Consider the following 20,493-nt stretch of genomic DNA (forward strand, 5'->3'; position numbering starts at 1 on the left):
CTGACTATGTTTTGTATCTAAGGGGAGAGCGTTCCATAGCGTGGGAACAACTAGTGCAAAGGCTCGGTCAGGCTTTGAGTCTGGTGTTCTAAAACCAGAAGGCCCTTGCCAGTAGACCTGGGAGATCTTGTGTTTTGAAGTGGCTTCAACAACTCTGAAATGTAAAGAGGGGCCAGCCAGTTTAATGTTTTGTAAGCCATTAAAATAATTGTACATTTTATTCGGCAAACAATAGGTAACCCGTGAAGTCTAGAAAGCACCTGAGAGTTATGTGCTCTATACCTCTAAGTCTGGCGGGCGCATTCTGAATTAATTAGAGAGATAGTAGTGACTCAGGGAGGTAAAATGTCTGTTACAGTGGGCAAGGAGGGATGAAACAAATGCATCTTCTCGCCACAGCGGATCATCTGTTTCCATCTGCTCCTGTTCTCTGCGTCTTCCTCTGTTACTCCATCCACCTTCATGTCCTCTCTCACTGAATCCATAAACCTACTATTTGGCCTTCCTCTTCTCCTCTTGCCTGGCAGCTCCATCTTCAGCATCCTTTTCCCAATGTACCCCTCATCTCTCCTCTGCACATGCCCAAACCATCTCAACCTCGTCTCTCTTGTTTTATCCCCAAACCTTCTAACCTGGGCTGATACTCTAATGTGGTAATTTCTGATCCTGTCAATCCTTCTCACTCCTAAAGAGAATCGTAGCATCCTCAATGCTGCCACCTCCAACTCCGCTTCCTGTCTTTTTGTCAGTGCCACCATTTCCAAGCTGTACCTTTTTCACGTGGGCTTGGGGCCTCCTTTTTCCGACACATTTCGCTAGCCTAGGATGGCTCAGGGTAGACGACAGGGTTAGACAATAAAAAATGGGATTGGCTTTCAAAATAGTCTTTATAGACTTTGCCCTCAATGCCATCAATACCTGCATATCTGACTAAATACCTCCAAAGAATTAGCGACACCCACAGCCACAATACTAGAGGGAGCATAAACAACGATCTGGTAACACCTACCTATAGAACAAACATGGGCAAATTCTCCTTCTACAGCACTGCCACCCAAGTGTGGAATGCCCTGACCCCGTCCCTTAAATAATGTGGTTCACTGGCTTCCTTTAAAACTGCCCTGAAAATTCACCTTTCAGGAGGCCGAAGTGGGAGGTAGTTATCACTTCTCCCTTAGACAGGTGACCCCCCCCCCCCTTTTCTAGTGTGTACATATAGTGTTTTATATTTGTGATGATATTGAATGTTTGGTGCTAATTTTTATAAGTTGATAAATTGAATACCTAGGACCCCAATGGAAACGAGACCACAAGGAATTTTTTGGTGTTATCCTTTTAGACAAAGTGTTTGACTGTACTCGTGCTGTTTTACATTTCTGTCTAATAAGATATTCAATCAATCAATCAAGGCTTAAGGTGATGTCTGAAGAGGTGAGTCAACACAATAAAGAAAAGATTGGCTTGCTTAATCCAATCTTAAGTAAAAGTGTCCACTGAGCGGCAGACAAACTGTTTGGAGAAAGCTATATAGGCCACTTCCTCGGCCAATCATCCTCGGTGTGCTAACAAGGTTACGGTTTGCAGGACAGCTCATTCAGAGTTGTGTTGTCTCCATATTTCAGCCAAGTCTCAGTTAAAAATAAAACGTTAAGGTCATGAGACCGGAAGAAATCTCTTGAAATAAAAGGATTGTTACAAAATAATGACCTTGCATAAAAAAGGCCATCTTAATTGGGGCAGAGTTATTGGGGGAGATATACAGTAGGTAGACAGGTAATGTGAGTGAGGTTCGATGAAATGATTGTATGAGGGATAATATCACTGAGTGTGGTAGAGTATCTGGCTGTGATATGAACAGGAATAGTCAGAGGGCAGGATATTGATTCAGCATGACTGAGCATGATGGGAGATGCTCGCAATTATTGCAATGAAAAGATTATTTGGCAGTGTCATTCTGAGGTGAATGTCAATCTGAGTTGAAGGCAATGTACTGGATGTAACTGGTAGTTAGTAGTTTAACGCCTTTTAAATTGGGGTGCAGGCTACCTCTTTGGTAGAGGTGATTTCTGGTCCAAAAGCTGTCAAAATGGCTGATAAAGCCCATTCCAGTGGCAATGCAGAAGGCTTTTTGCCATTCATGCAGGCTATAAAGTCTTCTGAAATGTTCCAGGGCTCTTTGAGGGGGCTGGGATGAGGCAGAGAAAACAGAAACACAAGTCAGTCTTGGTCTGCATCTATCCTGATAAATTATAGGTTTGTATGTGAAACTATATGATTGTCCCATCTTCTTTTGCACCAACTAGCTGTTGAAGGCTTGTGTTTTGTAACTTTATGATAACCCTTACCTTGTATTTGACCACTGTAGCTATAGCCATTGTGGTCATCATTTACATGCAATAATATGATTGGTGGTCAATGAGTCTAATGAAGCTCAGTCAAAGGTTTTAAAAGCAGTATTCCAAAACTCTGTAAAACTATCAGTGACGATTATGGGTCCTAAAAACAAAACAAAAATAATAGATACTTCTCTCTCCAGAAGCCACTGTTAGATATTTAAACATAATAACTATAAGTGCTACTGACATAAATGCACATAATAATAAATAGGCGTCAGGGCCCCAAATGTCCTTACAGAGACACGTACTGTACGCAGCATGCTATGGCATGCAGTAGAGAATAATCATTGTTATAACTTAATATCATAAATAACATAAATGCCACCAACAACAATGCTCACAAATATTAATAGCGACTGTCCATTACAGAGGTGCATAAGAATGATTGTAAACCCAACTTACGTGATCCAATAGATCCTCCTATAATTTGAGAAACCTCTGTGGTGGTGTGGCCAAAACTGTCTGCACACAGCCATTGCCCATTACCCTGTGCACGGAACTGCGAAACCCGTTTTTTGATTTCAAACCGTTTTTTGAGGGACAAACTGCCTCCCGGGTTGCCAGATCATGTGCGCATATCCCCCCACGGATGTGTCGACCGGGTATGGACTAGTAGTAAGTAATTAAAGCTTGATGGTCTACCTTAAAAATAGGGCTGCGTTCGCTTCCCGCGTTCGCGCGTCTTACTTGTATAATGAGCCTTATTGAGCCTCTTTCACTGTTTATTAATTTCCTACGGTGCTGGAGATTGGCTGCTCACAGACACACGGACGGACACACAGAACGATGGTGAGATAGAGGATTATAAGCAGTAAAGTTACTGTTAAGCTTATTGTCTGCCTATCAGCTCACCTGCCTCTGGCTTGGCTGGTGTTCAGACAAACACAACAGGCTTTGTTTGTGAGGGAAGCCATGGGGAGGGTGATCTAGTGACTCCTACAGGTTGGTAAGGGTGCCTGTTCAGTGGGGAGCTGAACTGGGAGGAAATAGCATGCTATGAAAGTAATGAAACCCCTCAAACATGTATCAGAGAAGGATGTACCCATCAGCAGCGACAATGGATTCCAGTAAGGGGACGTGGGAATTGAAAGAACAAACATTCAAGTTGTGCACCCCCAACCAGTGTATCTGCATTATATTGCCACAGTAGATTATAACTACGGTTGCCTGGGGATAGAACAGGATCGGGTCCATATTGGATCTCAGTAGTAAGCCACGACATCCAACAGACAATAATCTGCTTTCTACACAGTAGAGAGAAGATTACCCTTTCCAGGTCCATGTTTACACTCAGAATTAAATGAACAATCTAGATTTTACCGTGTGCTTACCATGTCCCTTTATTAACTCATTCCTCACCCTCTCCCCCTCACCCTCTTCATCTTCCTCTATCCTTGGTTTTCTATCCTATCTTCTTCTATCCTAGAACTCTCTCTTCTTTTCAAAACCTATCCTCCGTCTTTGCTCTTTCTCTCCTCTCACACTCATCCCTTGCTCTGTCCTTTCCCTTTCATCTTTTTCCCTCTGTGCCTTCTTTTACCCCCTTTCTCTCCTCCTCTTGATGTCCTGTCTCTCCGTTTGTTTCTCTCTCTCTCATCTCTCTCACCTCTCTTTCATCTCTTGTCATTTGTCTCTGCCCTCTTCTCCACCTTTTCTTCACCCCCCACCCCCGCTCATCCTTCTGTCACCGGCTTTCCTTTTTGTCCCCAGCAGGAAATGTAACAGTAATTTCATTCATTCCCTTCAGACTTTCTGTCCCCCACTTCCCTTTCTCTGCATCTTTTTCCTTTGTGTTTCTCCCCCTTTGTCTTCATTTTCACTTTCAAAATTGTCATCTCTCGCACTCTGCTTTCTCTGTCTCCCCCACTCTCTCTCTCTTTTTCTCTTTCCACTCTCTGTCTTTCTGTGTCTCTCCTCTGTCTGTCCATTGGATCGATGGGAAACAGCCCCTCATCAAGGAGAGAAGTGGGCTAATACCTCTACACCGCTGTGTGTGTGTGTGTGTGTGTGTGTGTGTGTGTGTGTGTGTGTGTGTGTGTGTGTGTGTGTGTGTGTGTGTGTGTGTGTGTGTGTGTGTGTGTGTGTGTGTGTGTGTGTGTGTGCGTGCGTGCGTGTGTGTGTGTGTGTGTGTATATATGTGTGTGTGTGTGTGTGTGTGTGTGTGTGTGTGTGTGTGTGTGTGTGTGTGTGTGTGTGTGTGTGTGTGTGTGAGAGAGAAACTATGGGTACTGTAGCTAATGCTGGCATTAACACTACCACTATGGCTTGATTAGCCTTCCTCATCATTGCCATCAACATCATCATCATCAGAAATAACATAATCATGGTGGGTAATCAGGGCAGGAACTACTCACCCTCTCCTGCCCTGAAAGGGGAAATGAAACCTCAGAGAGTCAAGGTAATTTTGTCTGTGAGATAATGGTTTTACAGCCGAACATAATGCAGTGCGATTCGAATTTTTTTTGATTCAAAGATAATTGCCTGGGATACTGGTGTTTTTCAACTGGAGAGAAAATCTTTTTTTAGAGAGGATTCTCAATAATGCAACATTTCTGACTGTGGTTTTTGGAATCAATAATTATATGACACCAGAGTCAAAGTGGAGTAAAGATGTTTTTTTACTCTGTCTCCTTGAGGGTTCTTAAGGCAATGCTTAATGTGTTTAGTCAAAGAGTATCCTCTGTTTCTCTGATACTAATGTTTTCAGAGTCAAACTGTGGACAGACGTATTCATTAACTCCCTACAGGATCCCGCTGGGAGCGGAGCTACACCGAGGGCAGATTCAAGCTGTGTAACCAACTTATCTGTGCCTAACTCAAGGGCACACACACTCGAGTTTTGAAAGCATTATTTTCCTTTGGTCTCAATTTTTTAATTTCCCAGCTTAACTAACTGAAATATAATAATCACTAGTTCTCTATCCCTCCTGCATTTGGCCACAAGTTTTCATCAACATCACATCTTGCGTCTTCACTGGCAATGCATCTACCTTCTGGAATGCTAGTTCGATCCTTGCTGGCAGACTTCAGGAGACGTGTCTCCACACCCTGTGTTCATGGAATCCAGTAAGGACATCTGGTCATGTGGTTGTCACAGGGGTGTTTCAAGGCATAGGCAACCTATATGCAGTTGGGGGAATATAGAGGCAATTATTCAAATCATGTATTTTTGTGATTGCAATTTTTAAATGAATAACACATACATAAAGACTTATTTAACTGCTGAGTGAGATGATGACGATAGACATGGGAAGGGGGGGGGGGGGACTGGCACGGTGGAGAACTAGACTAGTTGACAGTTCACTGCATCTTCATACATTTTCTACCCGTCTGTACTAAAGAAAAGACCAAAGTCATCTGGGACACTGTTTAAAAAGAGGAGGAAAGATGAGTCAGAAAGGAGACACTCTTATATGTCTTTTATAGAACCTGATTAGCCCATTGTGATGCCAGGAGATAATAACTGAAATATAGACCGGGTCAGTGACACAGGTACACAGCAAAATCCTCAATGTTCATTTATCCCATTTGTAATGTTTCGAGTGTAGAAATGGAACCAAAATGGACCCATATTTGGACACTCTCAGAAATTCATTAACACAGAATTTTACTGTGTATACTGTATAGAGAGATACAGTGACAGTCAGGGGAGGTAGAGACAAGCATCTATTTAACGGCAGATAACTGGCACTTTCTCTCAGGTCATCACCTGTTTTAGAAAATCTGTCTACTGTTAACTCAGTGCTATCATTGCACAGAGTACATAAATTACTTGAATAAAGACTTTTACAGTCAACGTTCCGTGTAATTAAATTGACTGAACATTTGGTGTGCATGCATGCATGCATGCGTGCGAGAGTGCGTGTGTGCATGTGTGCGTGTGTGCGTGTGTGTGTGTGTGTGTGTGTGTGTGTGTGTGTGTGTGTGTGTGGGTGTGCGTGTGCGTGTGCATGTGCGTGTGCGTGACATGTGCGTGTGTGTGTGTGTGTGTGTGTGTGTGTGTGTGTGTGTGTGTGTGTGTGTGTGTGTGTGTGTGTGTGTGTGCGTGCGTGTGTTGGCAGGCCAATGAACAGGATCCGCTATAGTGACAAAGCATTGCAACAGTGACATACAGTATATGTCCAACACTGTTGCAACTGTATACTAGCAAAATAACAATGAGTTTATTAAAAAGCATGGAATAGTGAAAATGAGAAAGGAATTTGAAATGAAGGTGGTAGTCTCTAATGTGTTTTTCAATGTGTAGGGTTTGTTCAGATCTTGAAGAGGGGGCAGTAACACAGAATAACAAGCAAGAGAAAGAGGTGAGACACCGACAGATTGGAGAAAGAACAAGCCGTTTGCCCATTCATCCAGAGTTCTGTGTTATAGTTACAATACAGTCCAATCCACCAGTCGATCCTCCTACGCTGTCCCAAGTGGTCAGTTCAATTACAGTCCCATGCCAACTGCACCAGCAATCATTCAGCAATCAAAACTTTCCTTTTCTCAATGTGTGGCTGCAGAGAATTACCGCCAATGTTTTTAAAACTGCACTAAGGGAATAGATCCCCAACTGTGAGCCATACAGCCCTCTCCAGTCATCTTTTTTTTCTTCTATTGAATGTTTTCAGTGCCAACCTTTAAACTGCTATTACATTATATTGATTCCAGACACACCATTAGACATTTCTGACAAATTATTGCATTTTGAATATATAGCCAATATTTGGCTATATGTAAAATTATCCTGATCCAGTGGGCCAGGCTGTGACTGGTTAATTGGTGATGGTGGATGATATTAATCTTCCACCTCAAGCCTGAGACATCGTTGTCACTTTCAGTGTCACTTTACATCTTCTTCGTGAGAATGGACCTTGTGGCGACACAGCGGTATATCTATCCACACACAGCCACATGTCTTATAAAAGTGTCATAGTAAGATGCTGAATGGCTACAATCCCACTCTTTGTACAACTGTGAGTAGAGCCTTAATGACTATAGGTAGGAGAACAACAGAGGAATGTGGCTACATCCAAACCTGAAACAACTGGGACTAATAATGGAATACCAGTGGTAACGCCCCCTTTGTTCAACGGTCCAACATGAGGTGGGATGTCAATGCATTTCTCTTAAATGTGTTGAAGAGTGACAAAAGCTATCAATTATCACTTTTGCTGTTTACATAATTGTACACCACAAAGGTGTGTGTGTGTGTGCGTGCGTGCGTGTGTGCGTGCGTGCGTGCGTGCGTGCGTGCGTGCGTGCGTGCGTGCGTGCGTGCGTGCGTGCGTGCGTGCGTGCGTGCGTGCGTGCGTGCGTGCGTGCGTGCGTGCGCGTGTGTGTGTGTGTGTGACGTGCAAGCGTGCAAGTGTTCGTCTCACTGGCACTGCCACTTTTCTACACATTAAATACATACTTGATATCTGCTGCTAAGCGATGTCTCTTACTTGCTCATCAGACTGGCTACTCCACCCTATTCTTATGATTCTCTTTTGAACTGCAATTCGTGGAAAGTAAGTACCCTTGGGAAACAATGTGGCCCTTAGGTCAGGAGCCTATCTTCTGTTTCCTTAGCGTGAGGCAGCTTGATGTACAAGTGCACCCCCTGGACATGCAATCTTTTACTCCTGTACACTTATAATGTGACAATAAACTTCAAGTTGATGTTGAAGAGTGTATGCGTGCGTTTGTGGGTGCGTGTGTGTGCCTGCTTGCATGCGTGTGTGTGTGCGTGCGTGCGTGCGTGCATGCAGGCTTTGTGGAGACTTTATAAGCAGCATTAACAATTCAGGACTCAGTCGCCAATGTGCTTTCTCGCTTGTTCCCTCTATACAAACCCCTATCGCCTTAGGAAAACATTAGTTTTTCCGGACAACTATTGAAGCAAGAGACAGTCAAAAATTACTGAACAGTTAAAAAAAATACACCAGAAGAAGAGCATCACTTTCTCTCATGTTCACAGAATGGGTTTGTTTTTTAGGGTAGGCTGAGATTTTAAATAAACATTCAGAATACATCCTTTGGAATGATGAATTTCCTCCTGAGATAAAAGTGAGAAATAAAATTTGATTTCTTCTATTCTATGTTTGTTTTTTTACATGATGAAAGGTTTTAAATACATTTATTTTGAACCTTTTCCCAAAAGGGGACGTGGCAGGATGCAACACTTGTGGACAACCTGTGTCCTTGGCAGAGACTGTGCACTGGCTATGCATCCCATGTCTATAATGCATTATACCTTCACCTATCCCATAAACCCGGAGGGTCGTTGGGGCACCACAGACGATCTGTTGACCAGCTCTCTCCATCCCTCTCTGTCCTCGGCAGCTCTCATTGCCTCACTGAGTTTCAAGTGAGTCCATTCTCCGATGTTATCTTCCCATCTTTTCTTCTGTCTCCCTCATCTCCTGCCACCTTGTACGGTGCCTTGCAGGATGGTCTTTGCAAGGCCTGAGGATCTGGTGATGTGTCCGTACCACCTCAGTTTTCGCTTTATGACAGTAGTAAGCAGGTCATCATGTGGGCCGATGGCTTGGCTGGATCTTTTGCCGGACTTCCTCGTTGGTGAAATGTTGGGTGTAGGAGATGCGAACGGCCTTTTTGCATGTAGTTGAAGTGCAAGGGGGCGGGGGGCGAGTGGGGAGAGAGTCAGCGCACTGAAGTCAAGGCACAGACTACTGTGTTGTTGACGGACAACGGATGCACGCTTATGAGAAACAACACAAATAAAACCTGGCAAAACAGTTGCGTGCATTAGCGCAAGATGAGGATAAATGAAACATTCAGTCTAAATGTCCAGCAACTACTACCAATACTTTTGTATTTGAAACTTTACATTTCTCTAAATATTATAAACTCTCAGGACAGCCTAATACAAATATAATTTATGAAAAGGCTACTATAGGCTACAGTGAAGTCGGACTGAATGACTGAAACGTTTTTTCTTTTTTAACTCTCTTGGTGATTATCTGGCACAGTAGTTGTGGATTAGCAAACTGGACATTAATGTTTCCTTTTCGCGTGCGAATTACTGGACATTTAGACTGAATGTTTCCTTTACCCTCATCTTGCGCTAATGCACGCAACTGTTTTGCCAGGTTTTATTTGTGTTGTTTCTCATAAGCGTGCATCCGTTGTCTGTCAACAACACAGTAGTCTGTGCCTTGACTTCAGTGCGCTGACTCTCTCCCCACCCGCCCCCTTGCGCTTCAACTACATGCAAAAAGGCTGTTCGCGTAGGAGATACCCATGAGTCTTCTGTAGCATCTCATCTCCATGCTCTGTATTCTCTTCTGGAGCTCTGCTGTAAGGGTCCAAGTTTCACAAGCGTATAGAAAGATTGAGATGACAAGTGAGCGCATTAGTCTCATTTTTTATGCCAGACTGATGTTTTTGTCTTTCCATATGGGCTTGAGTTTTGCCAGGGCAGCAGTTGTTTGAGCAATTCTGGCAAGGACTTTCCGTTTGGATCCCTCATCGGACACGATTGCTCCGAGGTATTTGAAGCTAGACACTGTGTCCAGTGCCTGTCCATTGACTTTGATGTCTGAGCGGATGCCATTGTTGTTGTTGGTCATCATTTTGGTTTTATCTGCATGGATTTCCATTCCATAGGCTCGGGAGGTGGTATCAAGCATTTCAACTAGGCTGGCCAGTTCTTCTTCTCCTCCAGCTAGCCCATCAATGTCATCCGCAAAACGGAGGTTGGTGATTGGTCTGCCTCCTATGCTGACAGTTCCTTCATGGTCTGCCAGGGCATCCGTCATGATACGCTCCAGAAATACATTAAAGAGAATGGGAGAGAGAAGGCATCCTTGGCGCACTCCAATTGTTGTCCTGAACCGCAGTCTCCGATAGCTCCGTTGTAGAGAACTGCGTATGTAAACATACTTACAATGCGTTATAATCTGCTTATAACACTGTAAATTATAGTTATAAGAACTCATAAATACTCATAATACTTTATAACAATAATCATAACACCTTAAAAAAGCATTCTATAATGACTTATACAGTAAGGTCAAGTATAAATGCATTGTGATATGCATATAACACTGTATGATTACAGTTTTAAGCACTCATAAGTACTCATAATGCAATCATAATACATTATAAACCATGTTATATATGACACTTTCCTATGCATCCAATGTTAATTCTCATATTTGTCATTTCAATCATGTTATATAATGCTTTACAATCACCCCTATAATGCATTGTCACTGTTAAAAAGCATTATACTGTCATTATAAGTCACTATAAGTGGTCATTTGTTGCTTTAACAGATTATAGAGACAATTATAATAGTTGACCTTATGAGTCATTATAGAATGCTTTATAATGTGTTGTGATTATTGTTTTAAAGCATTATGAGCATAAATGAGTTCTTATAAATGAGCGTCGTGCCTGTCACAGACATGCGCAGAGCAAGTTCTGTCAGGGAACACAGTGCAGTTGTTGGTGGCCTACCATTGGACCACGTCAGCTCCACATACTCATCCACTCACGCTCATTTCATTCTCAGACCGCTCTATTTAAGCTGGAAGGTCGCACTTCTCATTTTGCTTGCTTTTGCTGCCCACACACTGTTGCGGCTGTTGCACTGCTGTTCATTGCTGTTGCTAAAATTACTGCTCACCCTCCACCACCCCATGCTACCACCTGTTGTTTTGGATCTGCTGTTTATGTACGGGGGATTCTGAGTCCCTGGTTGGGAAATGTGCTTTATCACAGTACCTAAAAGCAGATCCAAATTCATTTCCAAACCATAATGAATATATTGCTCATTTTATATTCAATAAATATATGATCCTTTATGAGTTGTCTGTATCCATGTATGTGTTGTCCTGACAGAACTATAATTATACAGTGTTATAAGCAGATTATAATACATTATAAGTATGTTTATAATGCATCATAGACATAGGATGCATAGCAAGTGTTACCCAAATTTGTGTATAGTGCTGCATGTATTATCTCTAGTCTGAAGTCCTACATTAAGTGTCCCTCTGTGTAAAACATATATATCTTTATGATGTTTTCATTCAATGTATTGACGTCATGAGATTGCTTGCACAGTTTACGTTGATTTATTGATTGGTTGGTAGTTGGTTGATTGATTGATTGATTGATTGATTGATAAGTTAATATTACCTGATTGGAGTTACTTGGGTGACCTTGTTCTCTTAGCACCCATTTAGTCTCTCTGCCTCTCTCTTTCTGCATCAAATTCTTATAGTCTCGGGGCTGTTCTCTCTTTCTTTCTCACATTCCCTCGCTTCCTTTTTATTGCATTGTCTCTCTTCTTTGTCTTTCTACTAGTCTGACAATTAAACATCAAGCATTAAGCAACACAATTAAGCATGCACACCCTTGATCGTGTGCGCACGCGTGCACGCGTGCACGCACGCACGCACGCACGCACGCACGCACGCACGCACGCACGCACGCACGCACGCACGCACGCACGCACACACACACACACACACACACACACACACACACACACACACACACACACACACACACACACACACACACACACACACACACACACACACACACACACACACACACACACACACACACACACACACACACACACACACACACACACACACACACAGAGTTAACTGACACTGGAGGTTAATCTTTATTGAGGTCCTTGTTTCTCGCAAATGACTCCTGAGAACAAACATTGAGACGGTGTGACAGTGGCTGTCTTTTAATTAAAAGCTTCAATTTGTTATACCTGCCGCAGTGATAAGGACTAACACTATCAGTGTGTGCAGTATGTGTGTGGGGTGTGGGTGTTTGCAGGAGAGAGCTAAAGCAAGTCACCAACACACAGAGAGAGAGAGTAAAAGAGAGACGTGTGAGAAATTACAGACCATCTGTTCTCTCTGTAACTCCTATTTGTCATTTTGAATTAAATCTAACGTAACAACGTTTGGCCTTTGGCCTAAAAATCCGCTTTGAAGTAATTAGCCCAATATCTACAATGAAATAGTTATTAAATGTGACAACAACTGCCGTCAGCGTGCCTTTGAGTAAAGCATTCACTCACAAGAGTTGGACGTTGGCCAGCTCCAGGTTAGTAAGGAGTGTGTATGTGTATGTGTGTGTTTATGTTATGGATATCATGACGCACAACCTTGGCTTGGACACGTTACACCAGTGATGTGACAAATACAACAGAAACAAAGACAAACAATGAAAATACATTGAAATAAGATCCAATACTTAAAATAAATTATCATAATCATATTATATATATAGGAACCTGCTGTGTGTGACTGTTGTGAGTTAGTTCATTAATGGCCGCTCAACAGTGGTGGACGGTACTGTCCTTCAGACAAACATGTTTTTCATCTGTACGTTACTTGAGTATTTGTATTTTACGACATTCACCCCAGGACATTTACAGTGCTTTGTCCTCCACTGGTGCTCAGATATGACTCCAGATGCGCTGCGTAGTCCCCTGCATTCTGGTCCTCCTGATTTCACAGGCATATTCATGGAGAAGGAGAAAAGGGACGGTGCTGCACTGCCACCCCCTATTATCCGCACTTCCAGCTGGTGCCATTCACTATGATGACCTATGATGACCTAAGTGATATGGCAGGCCCTATAGCCCTGATTTAGGATGAAATAACTGTGATTCATAATCTATCATCTAAAATGGATGCAGGACCTGTATCTAGACTCTAGAGGTCTTCAACAGGGGGTCCGCGACCCCTAGGGGGTCCGCGGAGGTACTGCAGGGGGTCCGCGAAATTGTTGTTTGATTAAACAATATTTTTGTTTGAAAAAAATAAAGAAAAAAAAAGAAAAATCCCCCAAAATGTCAAATTGTCTTTAAACATAACATGAATCCATAGCAAACAGATAAATGGAGGCACAATGCACAATAACATGGTATGTTTATACATATTTTGTAGAGAATTTTTATTTTGCACACCTACTGGAGCAGGTGCGTATAGGAGCAGGCAATATAAAACACAATTGTATACATAGGGGGTCCCTGCTCCATCTCCCCATCAGTTTGGGGGTCCCTGGCCTGAAAAGGTTGAAGACCCCATAGGCCTGTGTGTGTGTGTGTGTGTGTGTGTGTGTGTGTGTGTGTGTGTGTGTGTGTGTGTGTGTGTGTGTGTGTGTGTGTGTGTGTGTGTGTGTGTGTGTGTGTGCGCGTGTACGTGTGCGTGTGTGTGTGCGTGTGCGTGTGCGTGCGTATAGGTGCGTGCGTGTGCCTGCATGTGTTTATACCATAGGGGTTTGTACTTTACATGTATGTGACGTGTGAGTGTGTCAGATAGACAGAGATTCTGTCATGTGTTAAACCACAGGGAATTAATCACTATTACGTGCCCACAGTTTCATGAGAAGAGAAATGGCATGACGATGAGGGTGTGTGTGTTGGGTGGGGGGCGTCATATCATGCTTGGGCTTCCCCACAGACGTCAGTAGCCCGCTATCCCTGCTGGTGACGTAGCCACTCATCCACTACTTAAATCAAGCCCCCAAACCCACCACAGCACTATAGGCTATCGTTTTTACAAGAGGTTACTGACGACCAGACCAGCCTCTCCATCCAGGGGTCTTCTCTGTTCTCTCCTCTCCTCAGCACCACCATCCGAAACGATCGAGCCTCCGTGGGGACAGCAGTGCGCTGATTGGCTGAGCCGTGACAGTTGTTGGCGCGTGCCAACCCGGGCCGCGTGGACATCATATATTGAGTGCGAGGCATCACGCACCTCAACAGTTCCTCTAGCTCTCTCTCCTCAGCACCACGCGGAATAAAACGCGCAATACAAAACAAAAGGCAAGTAGTGCACGACTTTATCCTTTTAAATGACTTGTCGACCTATTAGTAGCCAACTAGCCATATACTGTTTCATTGCTTTTGTTTATATTTGCAATACTTTGTGATAGCCCTGGCTGTCTACTAATCTGTGGCTGAGCATTTTTTTATGTTTTCTGAAACATTTGTAACTATTTTTCTTCGGATTCAGTTGTTTTCAATTTCAATGTTTTTCGTTTTCTTGTTTGATCTCCTTTCCCCCTTGCCCCCCCCCCTTCTTATTCTTCCCTTTCTTTTTTTTCTATGGAAATAACGATTCGATGGGAACTATGCACGAAAACGAATTTCACCCACTGTTTTACTTCTGTAAACCTGTGATGTGACAATAAAGCTGATTCTGATTCTGTTTATAACACTTTAAAAAAACGCATCATGAAATGTTGTTTGAACAATATTCTCTTCTCTCTTCATCAATCCAAATACCTTGTTTTATATAAAGCCATTTTACTGTTAATGCCTTTGGCACACAATTAAAAAAGAGAGATCATCATTCCCCATCAGCCAAAATAAAAGCAGTAAGGAGAACTTAGCTTATTTATTATTTACAAATTAGCCACATTTAATAGTTCAATAATATCTTATGGAAATTGTGCCATTTATTTTGTATTTTTGTTTTGTTTCGTTGCTTTCAGTCGATGGCTGCTGCGCGCACAAGCTGTCTGTGGATGTTGGCGCTGGGCGCGTGCGTGGCGCTGGCGATGGGAGCGGACTGTGGAAAGGAGTGCGCGCTGTGCGTATACCGTCTACTGGGACAGCAGGCGACACTCACCTCCCTGGTAAGTATTATATTATGCCCTGTTCTGTAGAATATGACCGTATAAACTTTTTTTAATAACTCAATCAGAATCCTACAGTTGGCTCAAGTCTCTCTTGAGTCTTTTCTGAGTTACACTGTAACTGAACCTCTGATCTAAAGCAGCCGTTTTCTGAATGGCTGTAACTGTTACAGCCACTCAAAACGGCTGCTTATCAGAGGTTCTCAAACTTTTCAGTCCGCGGTAAATATTGTGAAAATAGCTTGTGGCTTGTGCCTCTGTCTTTTACTATTTGACAATTTGTTTGACAATTTTTATATCATAGTTTGTTCTTTTGATGAAGCAATAGCCTTTTTCTTTTCTGTCTTTTTTGTTTGAGGTATTAAAAAGGTCTTAAAAGTCCTCAAATTGACACTTCATTGTCATCCGGGGTGGACCCCCCAAAAAAATCATGTGTGGACCCCCATGGGGGCCCCGACCCACAGGTTGAGAACCACTGGCTTAGATTGATTGGGCAAAAAAGAAATAGCCTTCTGTAAGTTAGTCAAGGTGAAAGTTGCCAGATGATTATTTCTTTTAAGCAGGTTGCATCTGACTTTTGGAGCTTTCATTTGACAGTGAGTCTGCTATCCTTGCCTTTCTCAGTCTTAATTTTTTTTTTTTCGGACAGTGCTCCCTTCTGCACGTCAATGCCATTCTTTTTACTGGGCTTTAATATAAGGAACTTTTCAGGGACGGCGACGGTTCATTTACAACTTCTGTCTTCTTCCCAAAAACCCATTTGCGCATCATGGCCATGCTCTCCAAATCGCGCACGACTTTCCAATATTGGCTTCAGCAGCCCTGAAACCATGCAGTTGTTTGGGAACATATTGAGTTAGATTTATGGTTTAAATACGTATGTTCCTTAGCTGCAGGTGGGAGATATGTTTCACAGTTGTTTTAAATAACTTATTTCAAAAATATTATTATGTGTCCTCAGCGGAGAACTCAAGTGTTTTGCGTCCCTTCATGTTCTCTCCGCAGCGGTCTTCAGTGGTCTTCCAACCTTTTCATATCAAGGTGGTCCATTATTTAATCGGCATTTGAGCCGCAGACCACCATTTGATGAGATGTAGACTCTCAGTCAGACCCAAGCTTTAGAATATTTTGTTATCGTTGGATACGATTTTGTCCACAATTCCACGCTGTAATATTGATGTTGATACCATAGAGATAACAGGCAGACGTTGATCAAAATAACAATTCTTTAATTAAGTAATGCAGATGTTTAACAATAATTTAACTCAAATTAATTAAACAATAAACCCAATTAGACACATAAGGGTCCATTTGGTTTCATTTTACGCTCTCAAGAGTTAAAGATATAAAGGGTCCATTTGGCTACCAACTCTCCATCATTTAGCTGGAGACCACCTGGAACCCCCTCAAGGACCACTGACTGGTGGTCCCCGGACCACTGGTTATGAACCACTGGCCTACTTCGTTAATTAGTGACATCGCCGCCTCCTCAAATTCTAGATGGAATTATGCACATCAGTCTACTTATGTGCGTAATGGCTTTTAATGTATGGTAGGTAGGCTAGACTTCAAAGGGAAAACAGAAATAGCCTACTGAAGGAGTTCAGAATGCTCAGCGCCTCGTGATATAAAATAATAGGCCACCATAATGGAAGTCGTGTTTTTATTTTATTTTGTAAACGTTTTGCGCATCGCATTTAATTGGTTAATTAGGGACATCTTCTCTTCCTTAAATTCTAGAGGGAATTATGCTCTTACTGTAGACTTCAAAGAGAAAACAGCAAACAAGGATGGAATTCTCTCTCTCTCTCTCTCTCTCTCTCTCTCTCTCTCTCTCTCTCTCTCTCTCTCTCTCTCTCTCTCTCTCTCTCTCTCTCTCTCTCTCTCTCTCTCTCTCTCTCTCTCTCTCTCTCATCATTTGTCATCATGCGTAAACATCTACTGCAGTCCATATTTCTCACTCAAAATACTCACTCACACACACACACACACACACACACACACACACACACACACACACACACACACACACACACACACACACACACACACACACACACACACACACACACACACACACACACACACACACACACACACACACACACACACACACACACACATTTGGGTTCAGTTGGCTGATACAGACTCCAGCTGTTTTCCAGGTTTAATATGTGCTACCAGTCAGAAACCAGTTAAGGACTTGCATACATTATTTAAATCCTCTCTCATTTTATGTACTTCCTTCTCTGACCAGCAGAGAGAGCTGCTGTGAATGTAATCTCTGGCCCCCCAAGCCATCAATATATCCTCAATACAATTTTCCTGCCCATTAATTCCACAATCATATGCCTGCAGCACTGAAAGCTCAGCAAGAATTCCTCCGCTATCCTATTTAATGTGAATAGGTGAAATCCAATGACTGATATGAGGTTCGGAGCAGGTTTTATTGGCAATGCCCAACCCCAAGGGGCAAATTGATTTAGTTGAGTTAGGAGTGTGAGTGCCAGTAGGGATGAAGATGGTGGGGTTTCCGATCAGATGGCTTTTATATGGGAGAATGGTTACAATGAGTAAAACAATGAAGAACAGATGGTTTTATGGGTGAGTTTGTGATTGTCTTAGTGTAGGGGGAATTAACAAGGGTTGTTGGTGACTAAAGGGGACTTTTGTTCTTCCAAAACATCTGTTGCACGCTGTAATCTCCCGTACTTTCATGATATTGTGCTGCCTTGCTCTTTCTTTCTTTCTTTATTTGGAGATGTACAATCTTTCTCTTAAAGGCAGAAAGGAAATAGTGGGTCAGATAATAGAATTGCTGCTATTAGCTCTAACTAGTTCATACCCGGTCGACGCATCCGTGGGGGGATATGCGGACATGATCTGGCAATCCGGGAGCCATTCATTCCAAAGCTTGCAGGGCCATCCCACAGCTGGGCAGCCATAACGATCATATTCTTTTAGATAAAAACGCGAATAAACAGCTGACAGTTGGGGAAATCGAAAAACGGGCTTCGCAGTTCCGTGCACATGGTAATGGTCAATGGCTGTGTGCAATTTCAGATCAATAGCTCCAGCCACAGAGGAGAACCGGGCAGAACAATTTTGGTCTCACCACCACCCTACCTACCTCACAGAGCTTTGTCAAATTATAGGAGGATGTTCACTAAACGTCCATAGTCCATACAGTTTCCTTGGCTCTCATATCTCGTATTCTCTTTCTGTGTTACTCTCTCATTCTATACACCTTGGTCTTAACTCCCATTCTTGTATTCTCATTAGCTCTTTTGTACTTGCCATGATCCAGCATAAAATAATAAAAGAATGTTATGCAGATAAACAAGGTGATAACAACAATAGCATTACATGAACTACAAGAACTAGTGCGCAGGGGGCATGGCCATCCTTCAGTAAACATGGCCATTCAGAGCGGTTCTGGAGAACCACTCATCCGATCGACTTCACATTCGACCCTGCTCTTTCTTGGGTCCTCATCGATACACCTGCCAAGTGTGAAGTCGGTCAGATGAGCAGTTTGTGAGACACGCATCACTGTACGGAGCACACTGGACTCACTGAGCCACTGATCCAATCAATCTCACACTCAACACTGCACTCCCTTGGGTCCTCAGCAGTACATCCACTATTTGTGAAGTCGATTGGATGAATGGTTCTTCAGATATGCGTATGAGACAGTCTCACATACATTACTGTACAGAGATTCCTCGAATTTATCGATACAGGTAAATGAAGTGTGAAGTGTCATGCAGTTGATTATTTCTCTCGCACTTTCTCTCTATCTACCCGTCTTCTCTATCATCGTCATCCTACTATAAATGCGTGAAATATCCTGCTAAACAGGGGCCTTGACCAACCTGTAGGTGCCGACTCCTCCCCAACCACAAACACGGCCAATTGTGTTCATTATGCGGCCCGGCCAAGCCAGAGGCACGGTGGAGGAATCAAACCAAAGTCTCCACGTTGGTGGGCAGGAACTTTACCGCTGCACCACCTGGATGCCCCATGAGTGCAACTTTAATCATTCTAGAGTGAGCTGTGTCATGGAATAATGGGAATACCTCAGAGACCACAGGCTTTGAGTTGTGAATATAAACTGCCCACCATTTGCTGGTGTTCATTGTTTATTCTCACAATGAGATTTTGCTTAATCAGTCGATGGTTTTTACAGTTTTTAAGATGACTATCAATACTTTATTAGTCAGAAATGTAAATGTAAACAGCACGAGGTACATGATGATGATGATGATAATGATGATGACAATAATTTGCTGTTTTCTCAGACATGCTCACTGGAGTGCGAGGGCGGGTTGGACAGCCGGATGCTCCGCCTCTGCCGGGACACGCTGTTGGAAGATGAAAACCAAAACATCCTTGATGACGACCCAGGTCAAGGACAGCAGGAACAGGAAGTAGTAGGGGGCATGACCAGCGAAGATGAGGATGCCACGTCACCGCAACACCAGCTGGCTAAGAAGTACGGCGGCTTCATGAAACGCTATGGCGGCTTCATGTCTCGACGCTCTCCCTCCGCCTCCTCCTCCTCCTCCTCCTCCCAACAGGGGGCGCTGGAGAGCCCCGGTAATCAGGAGGACGAGGAGCATGTGCGAATGGCGATCCTGAAGGTTCTCAATGCAGAGGCCGATCACAATGCAGGAGAGGCGGCCAAGCGCTACGGCGGCTTCATGCGGCGGGCGGGAGGAGCAGGCGGGGAAGGGGAGGTGCAAGGAGACCTTCTGGAGGCTGTGCTGGGCCGCGGGTTGAAGAAGCGCTACGGGGGCTTCATGAGACGCATAGGCCGACCTGAGTGGCTGGTGGAAGACGCGAAGAATGGCGGCACCGGGGGTGTCCTGAAGCGTGCGTGGGAAGACGGCAGTGAGATACAGAAGCGGTATGGGGGGTTCATGGACTAGGCCTAGTATGATTATGAGCTTCCCCCACTGGTGCCCCTCTTCAACCCACCGCCCCCATAATTGCCTATACCCTACAACTAATCAGAAACCCAGTAGTCTGGACTTGTCATTATTTGAGACGCCGTTATTTTCCGTCGTCTGGCTTTGTTAAAACGTGCTGCTGGCTGCCCTCATTGGTTCAACTTGGTCCTTCAACTTGTGTAAAAGATGAAAAGCACGTAATTCATATCTTGAGAAATAATGTTTATTTTTTGGGGCTGAAACTTTTGGGTCTGTTATCGGTTTTCATTATGATATTGTTATTATTTATTAAAATAATTTGTTGATCGAGACGTGTCAAAAATGTGTGTGATTTCACTGGAGAAACACAATAGAGTGTATATATTAAAATGTTATTCATTTGTCTGAAATGTCCTCATACACAGAATAACTAGCAGTGAGAGTGAACAGGTAGGGTGTTTGTGTTTCGTTCAAAGGCACTTTAACCACTTAACCACCAAAAAAATCTTAATACGAAAATAGCCGGTCTACAAGCTTACACATTGTGA

General features: G+C 43.2%; 1 protein-coding gene across 1 annotated transcript; it reads left to right on the forward strand.

The window, feature by feature from the left end:
* The first annotated feature begins 14,117 nt into the window (after nt 1-14,117).
* Nucleotides 14,118-20,193, forward strand: LOC308093055 (proenkephalin-A-like). The gene is made up of 3 exons (XM_080439264.1): nt 14,118-14,199; nt 14,871-15,014; nt 19,316-20,193. The coding sequence occupies exons 2-3, from the start codon at nt 14,874-14,876 to the stop codon at nt 19,943-19,945; spliced, it is 771 nt and encodes a 256-aa protein (XP_080295390.1). The 5' UTR covers nt 14,118-14,199; nt 14,871-14,873; the 3' UTR covers nt 19,946-20,193.
* Nucleotides 20,194-20,493: the final 300 nt, after the last annotated feature.

Source organism: Gymnoscopelus braueri (genome assembly GCF_963280865.1).
Source record: "Gymnoscopelus braueri genome assembly, chromosome: 10".
NCBI classification, from domain to species: domain Eukaryota; kingdom Metazoa; phylum Chordata; class Actinopteri; order Myctophiformes; family Myctophidae; genus Gymnoscopelus; species Gymnoscopelus braueri.

Bases quoted from the DNA above. Each gene is read 5' to 3' on its own strand.
- LOC308093055 (XM_080439264.1), top strand. From the start codon at position 14,874: ATGGCTGCTGCGCGCACAAGCTGTCTGTGGATGTTGGCGCTGGGCGCG. The intron at 15,015-19,315 runs GTAAGTATTATA...CTGTTTTCTCAG, and splicing joins AGGCGACACTCACCTCCCTG to ACATGCTCACTGGAGTGCGA.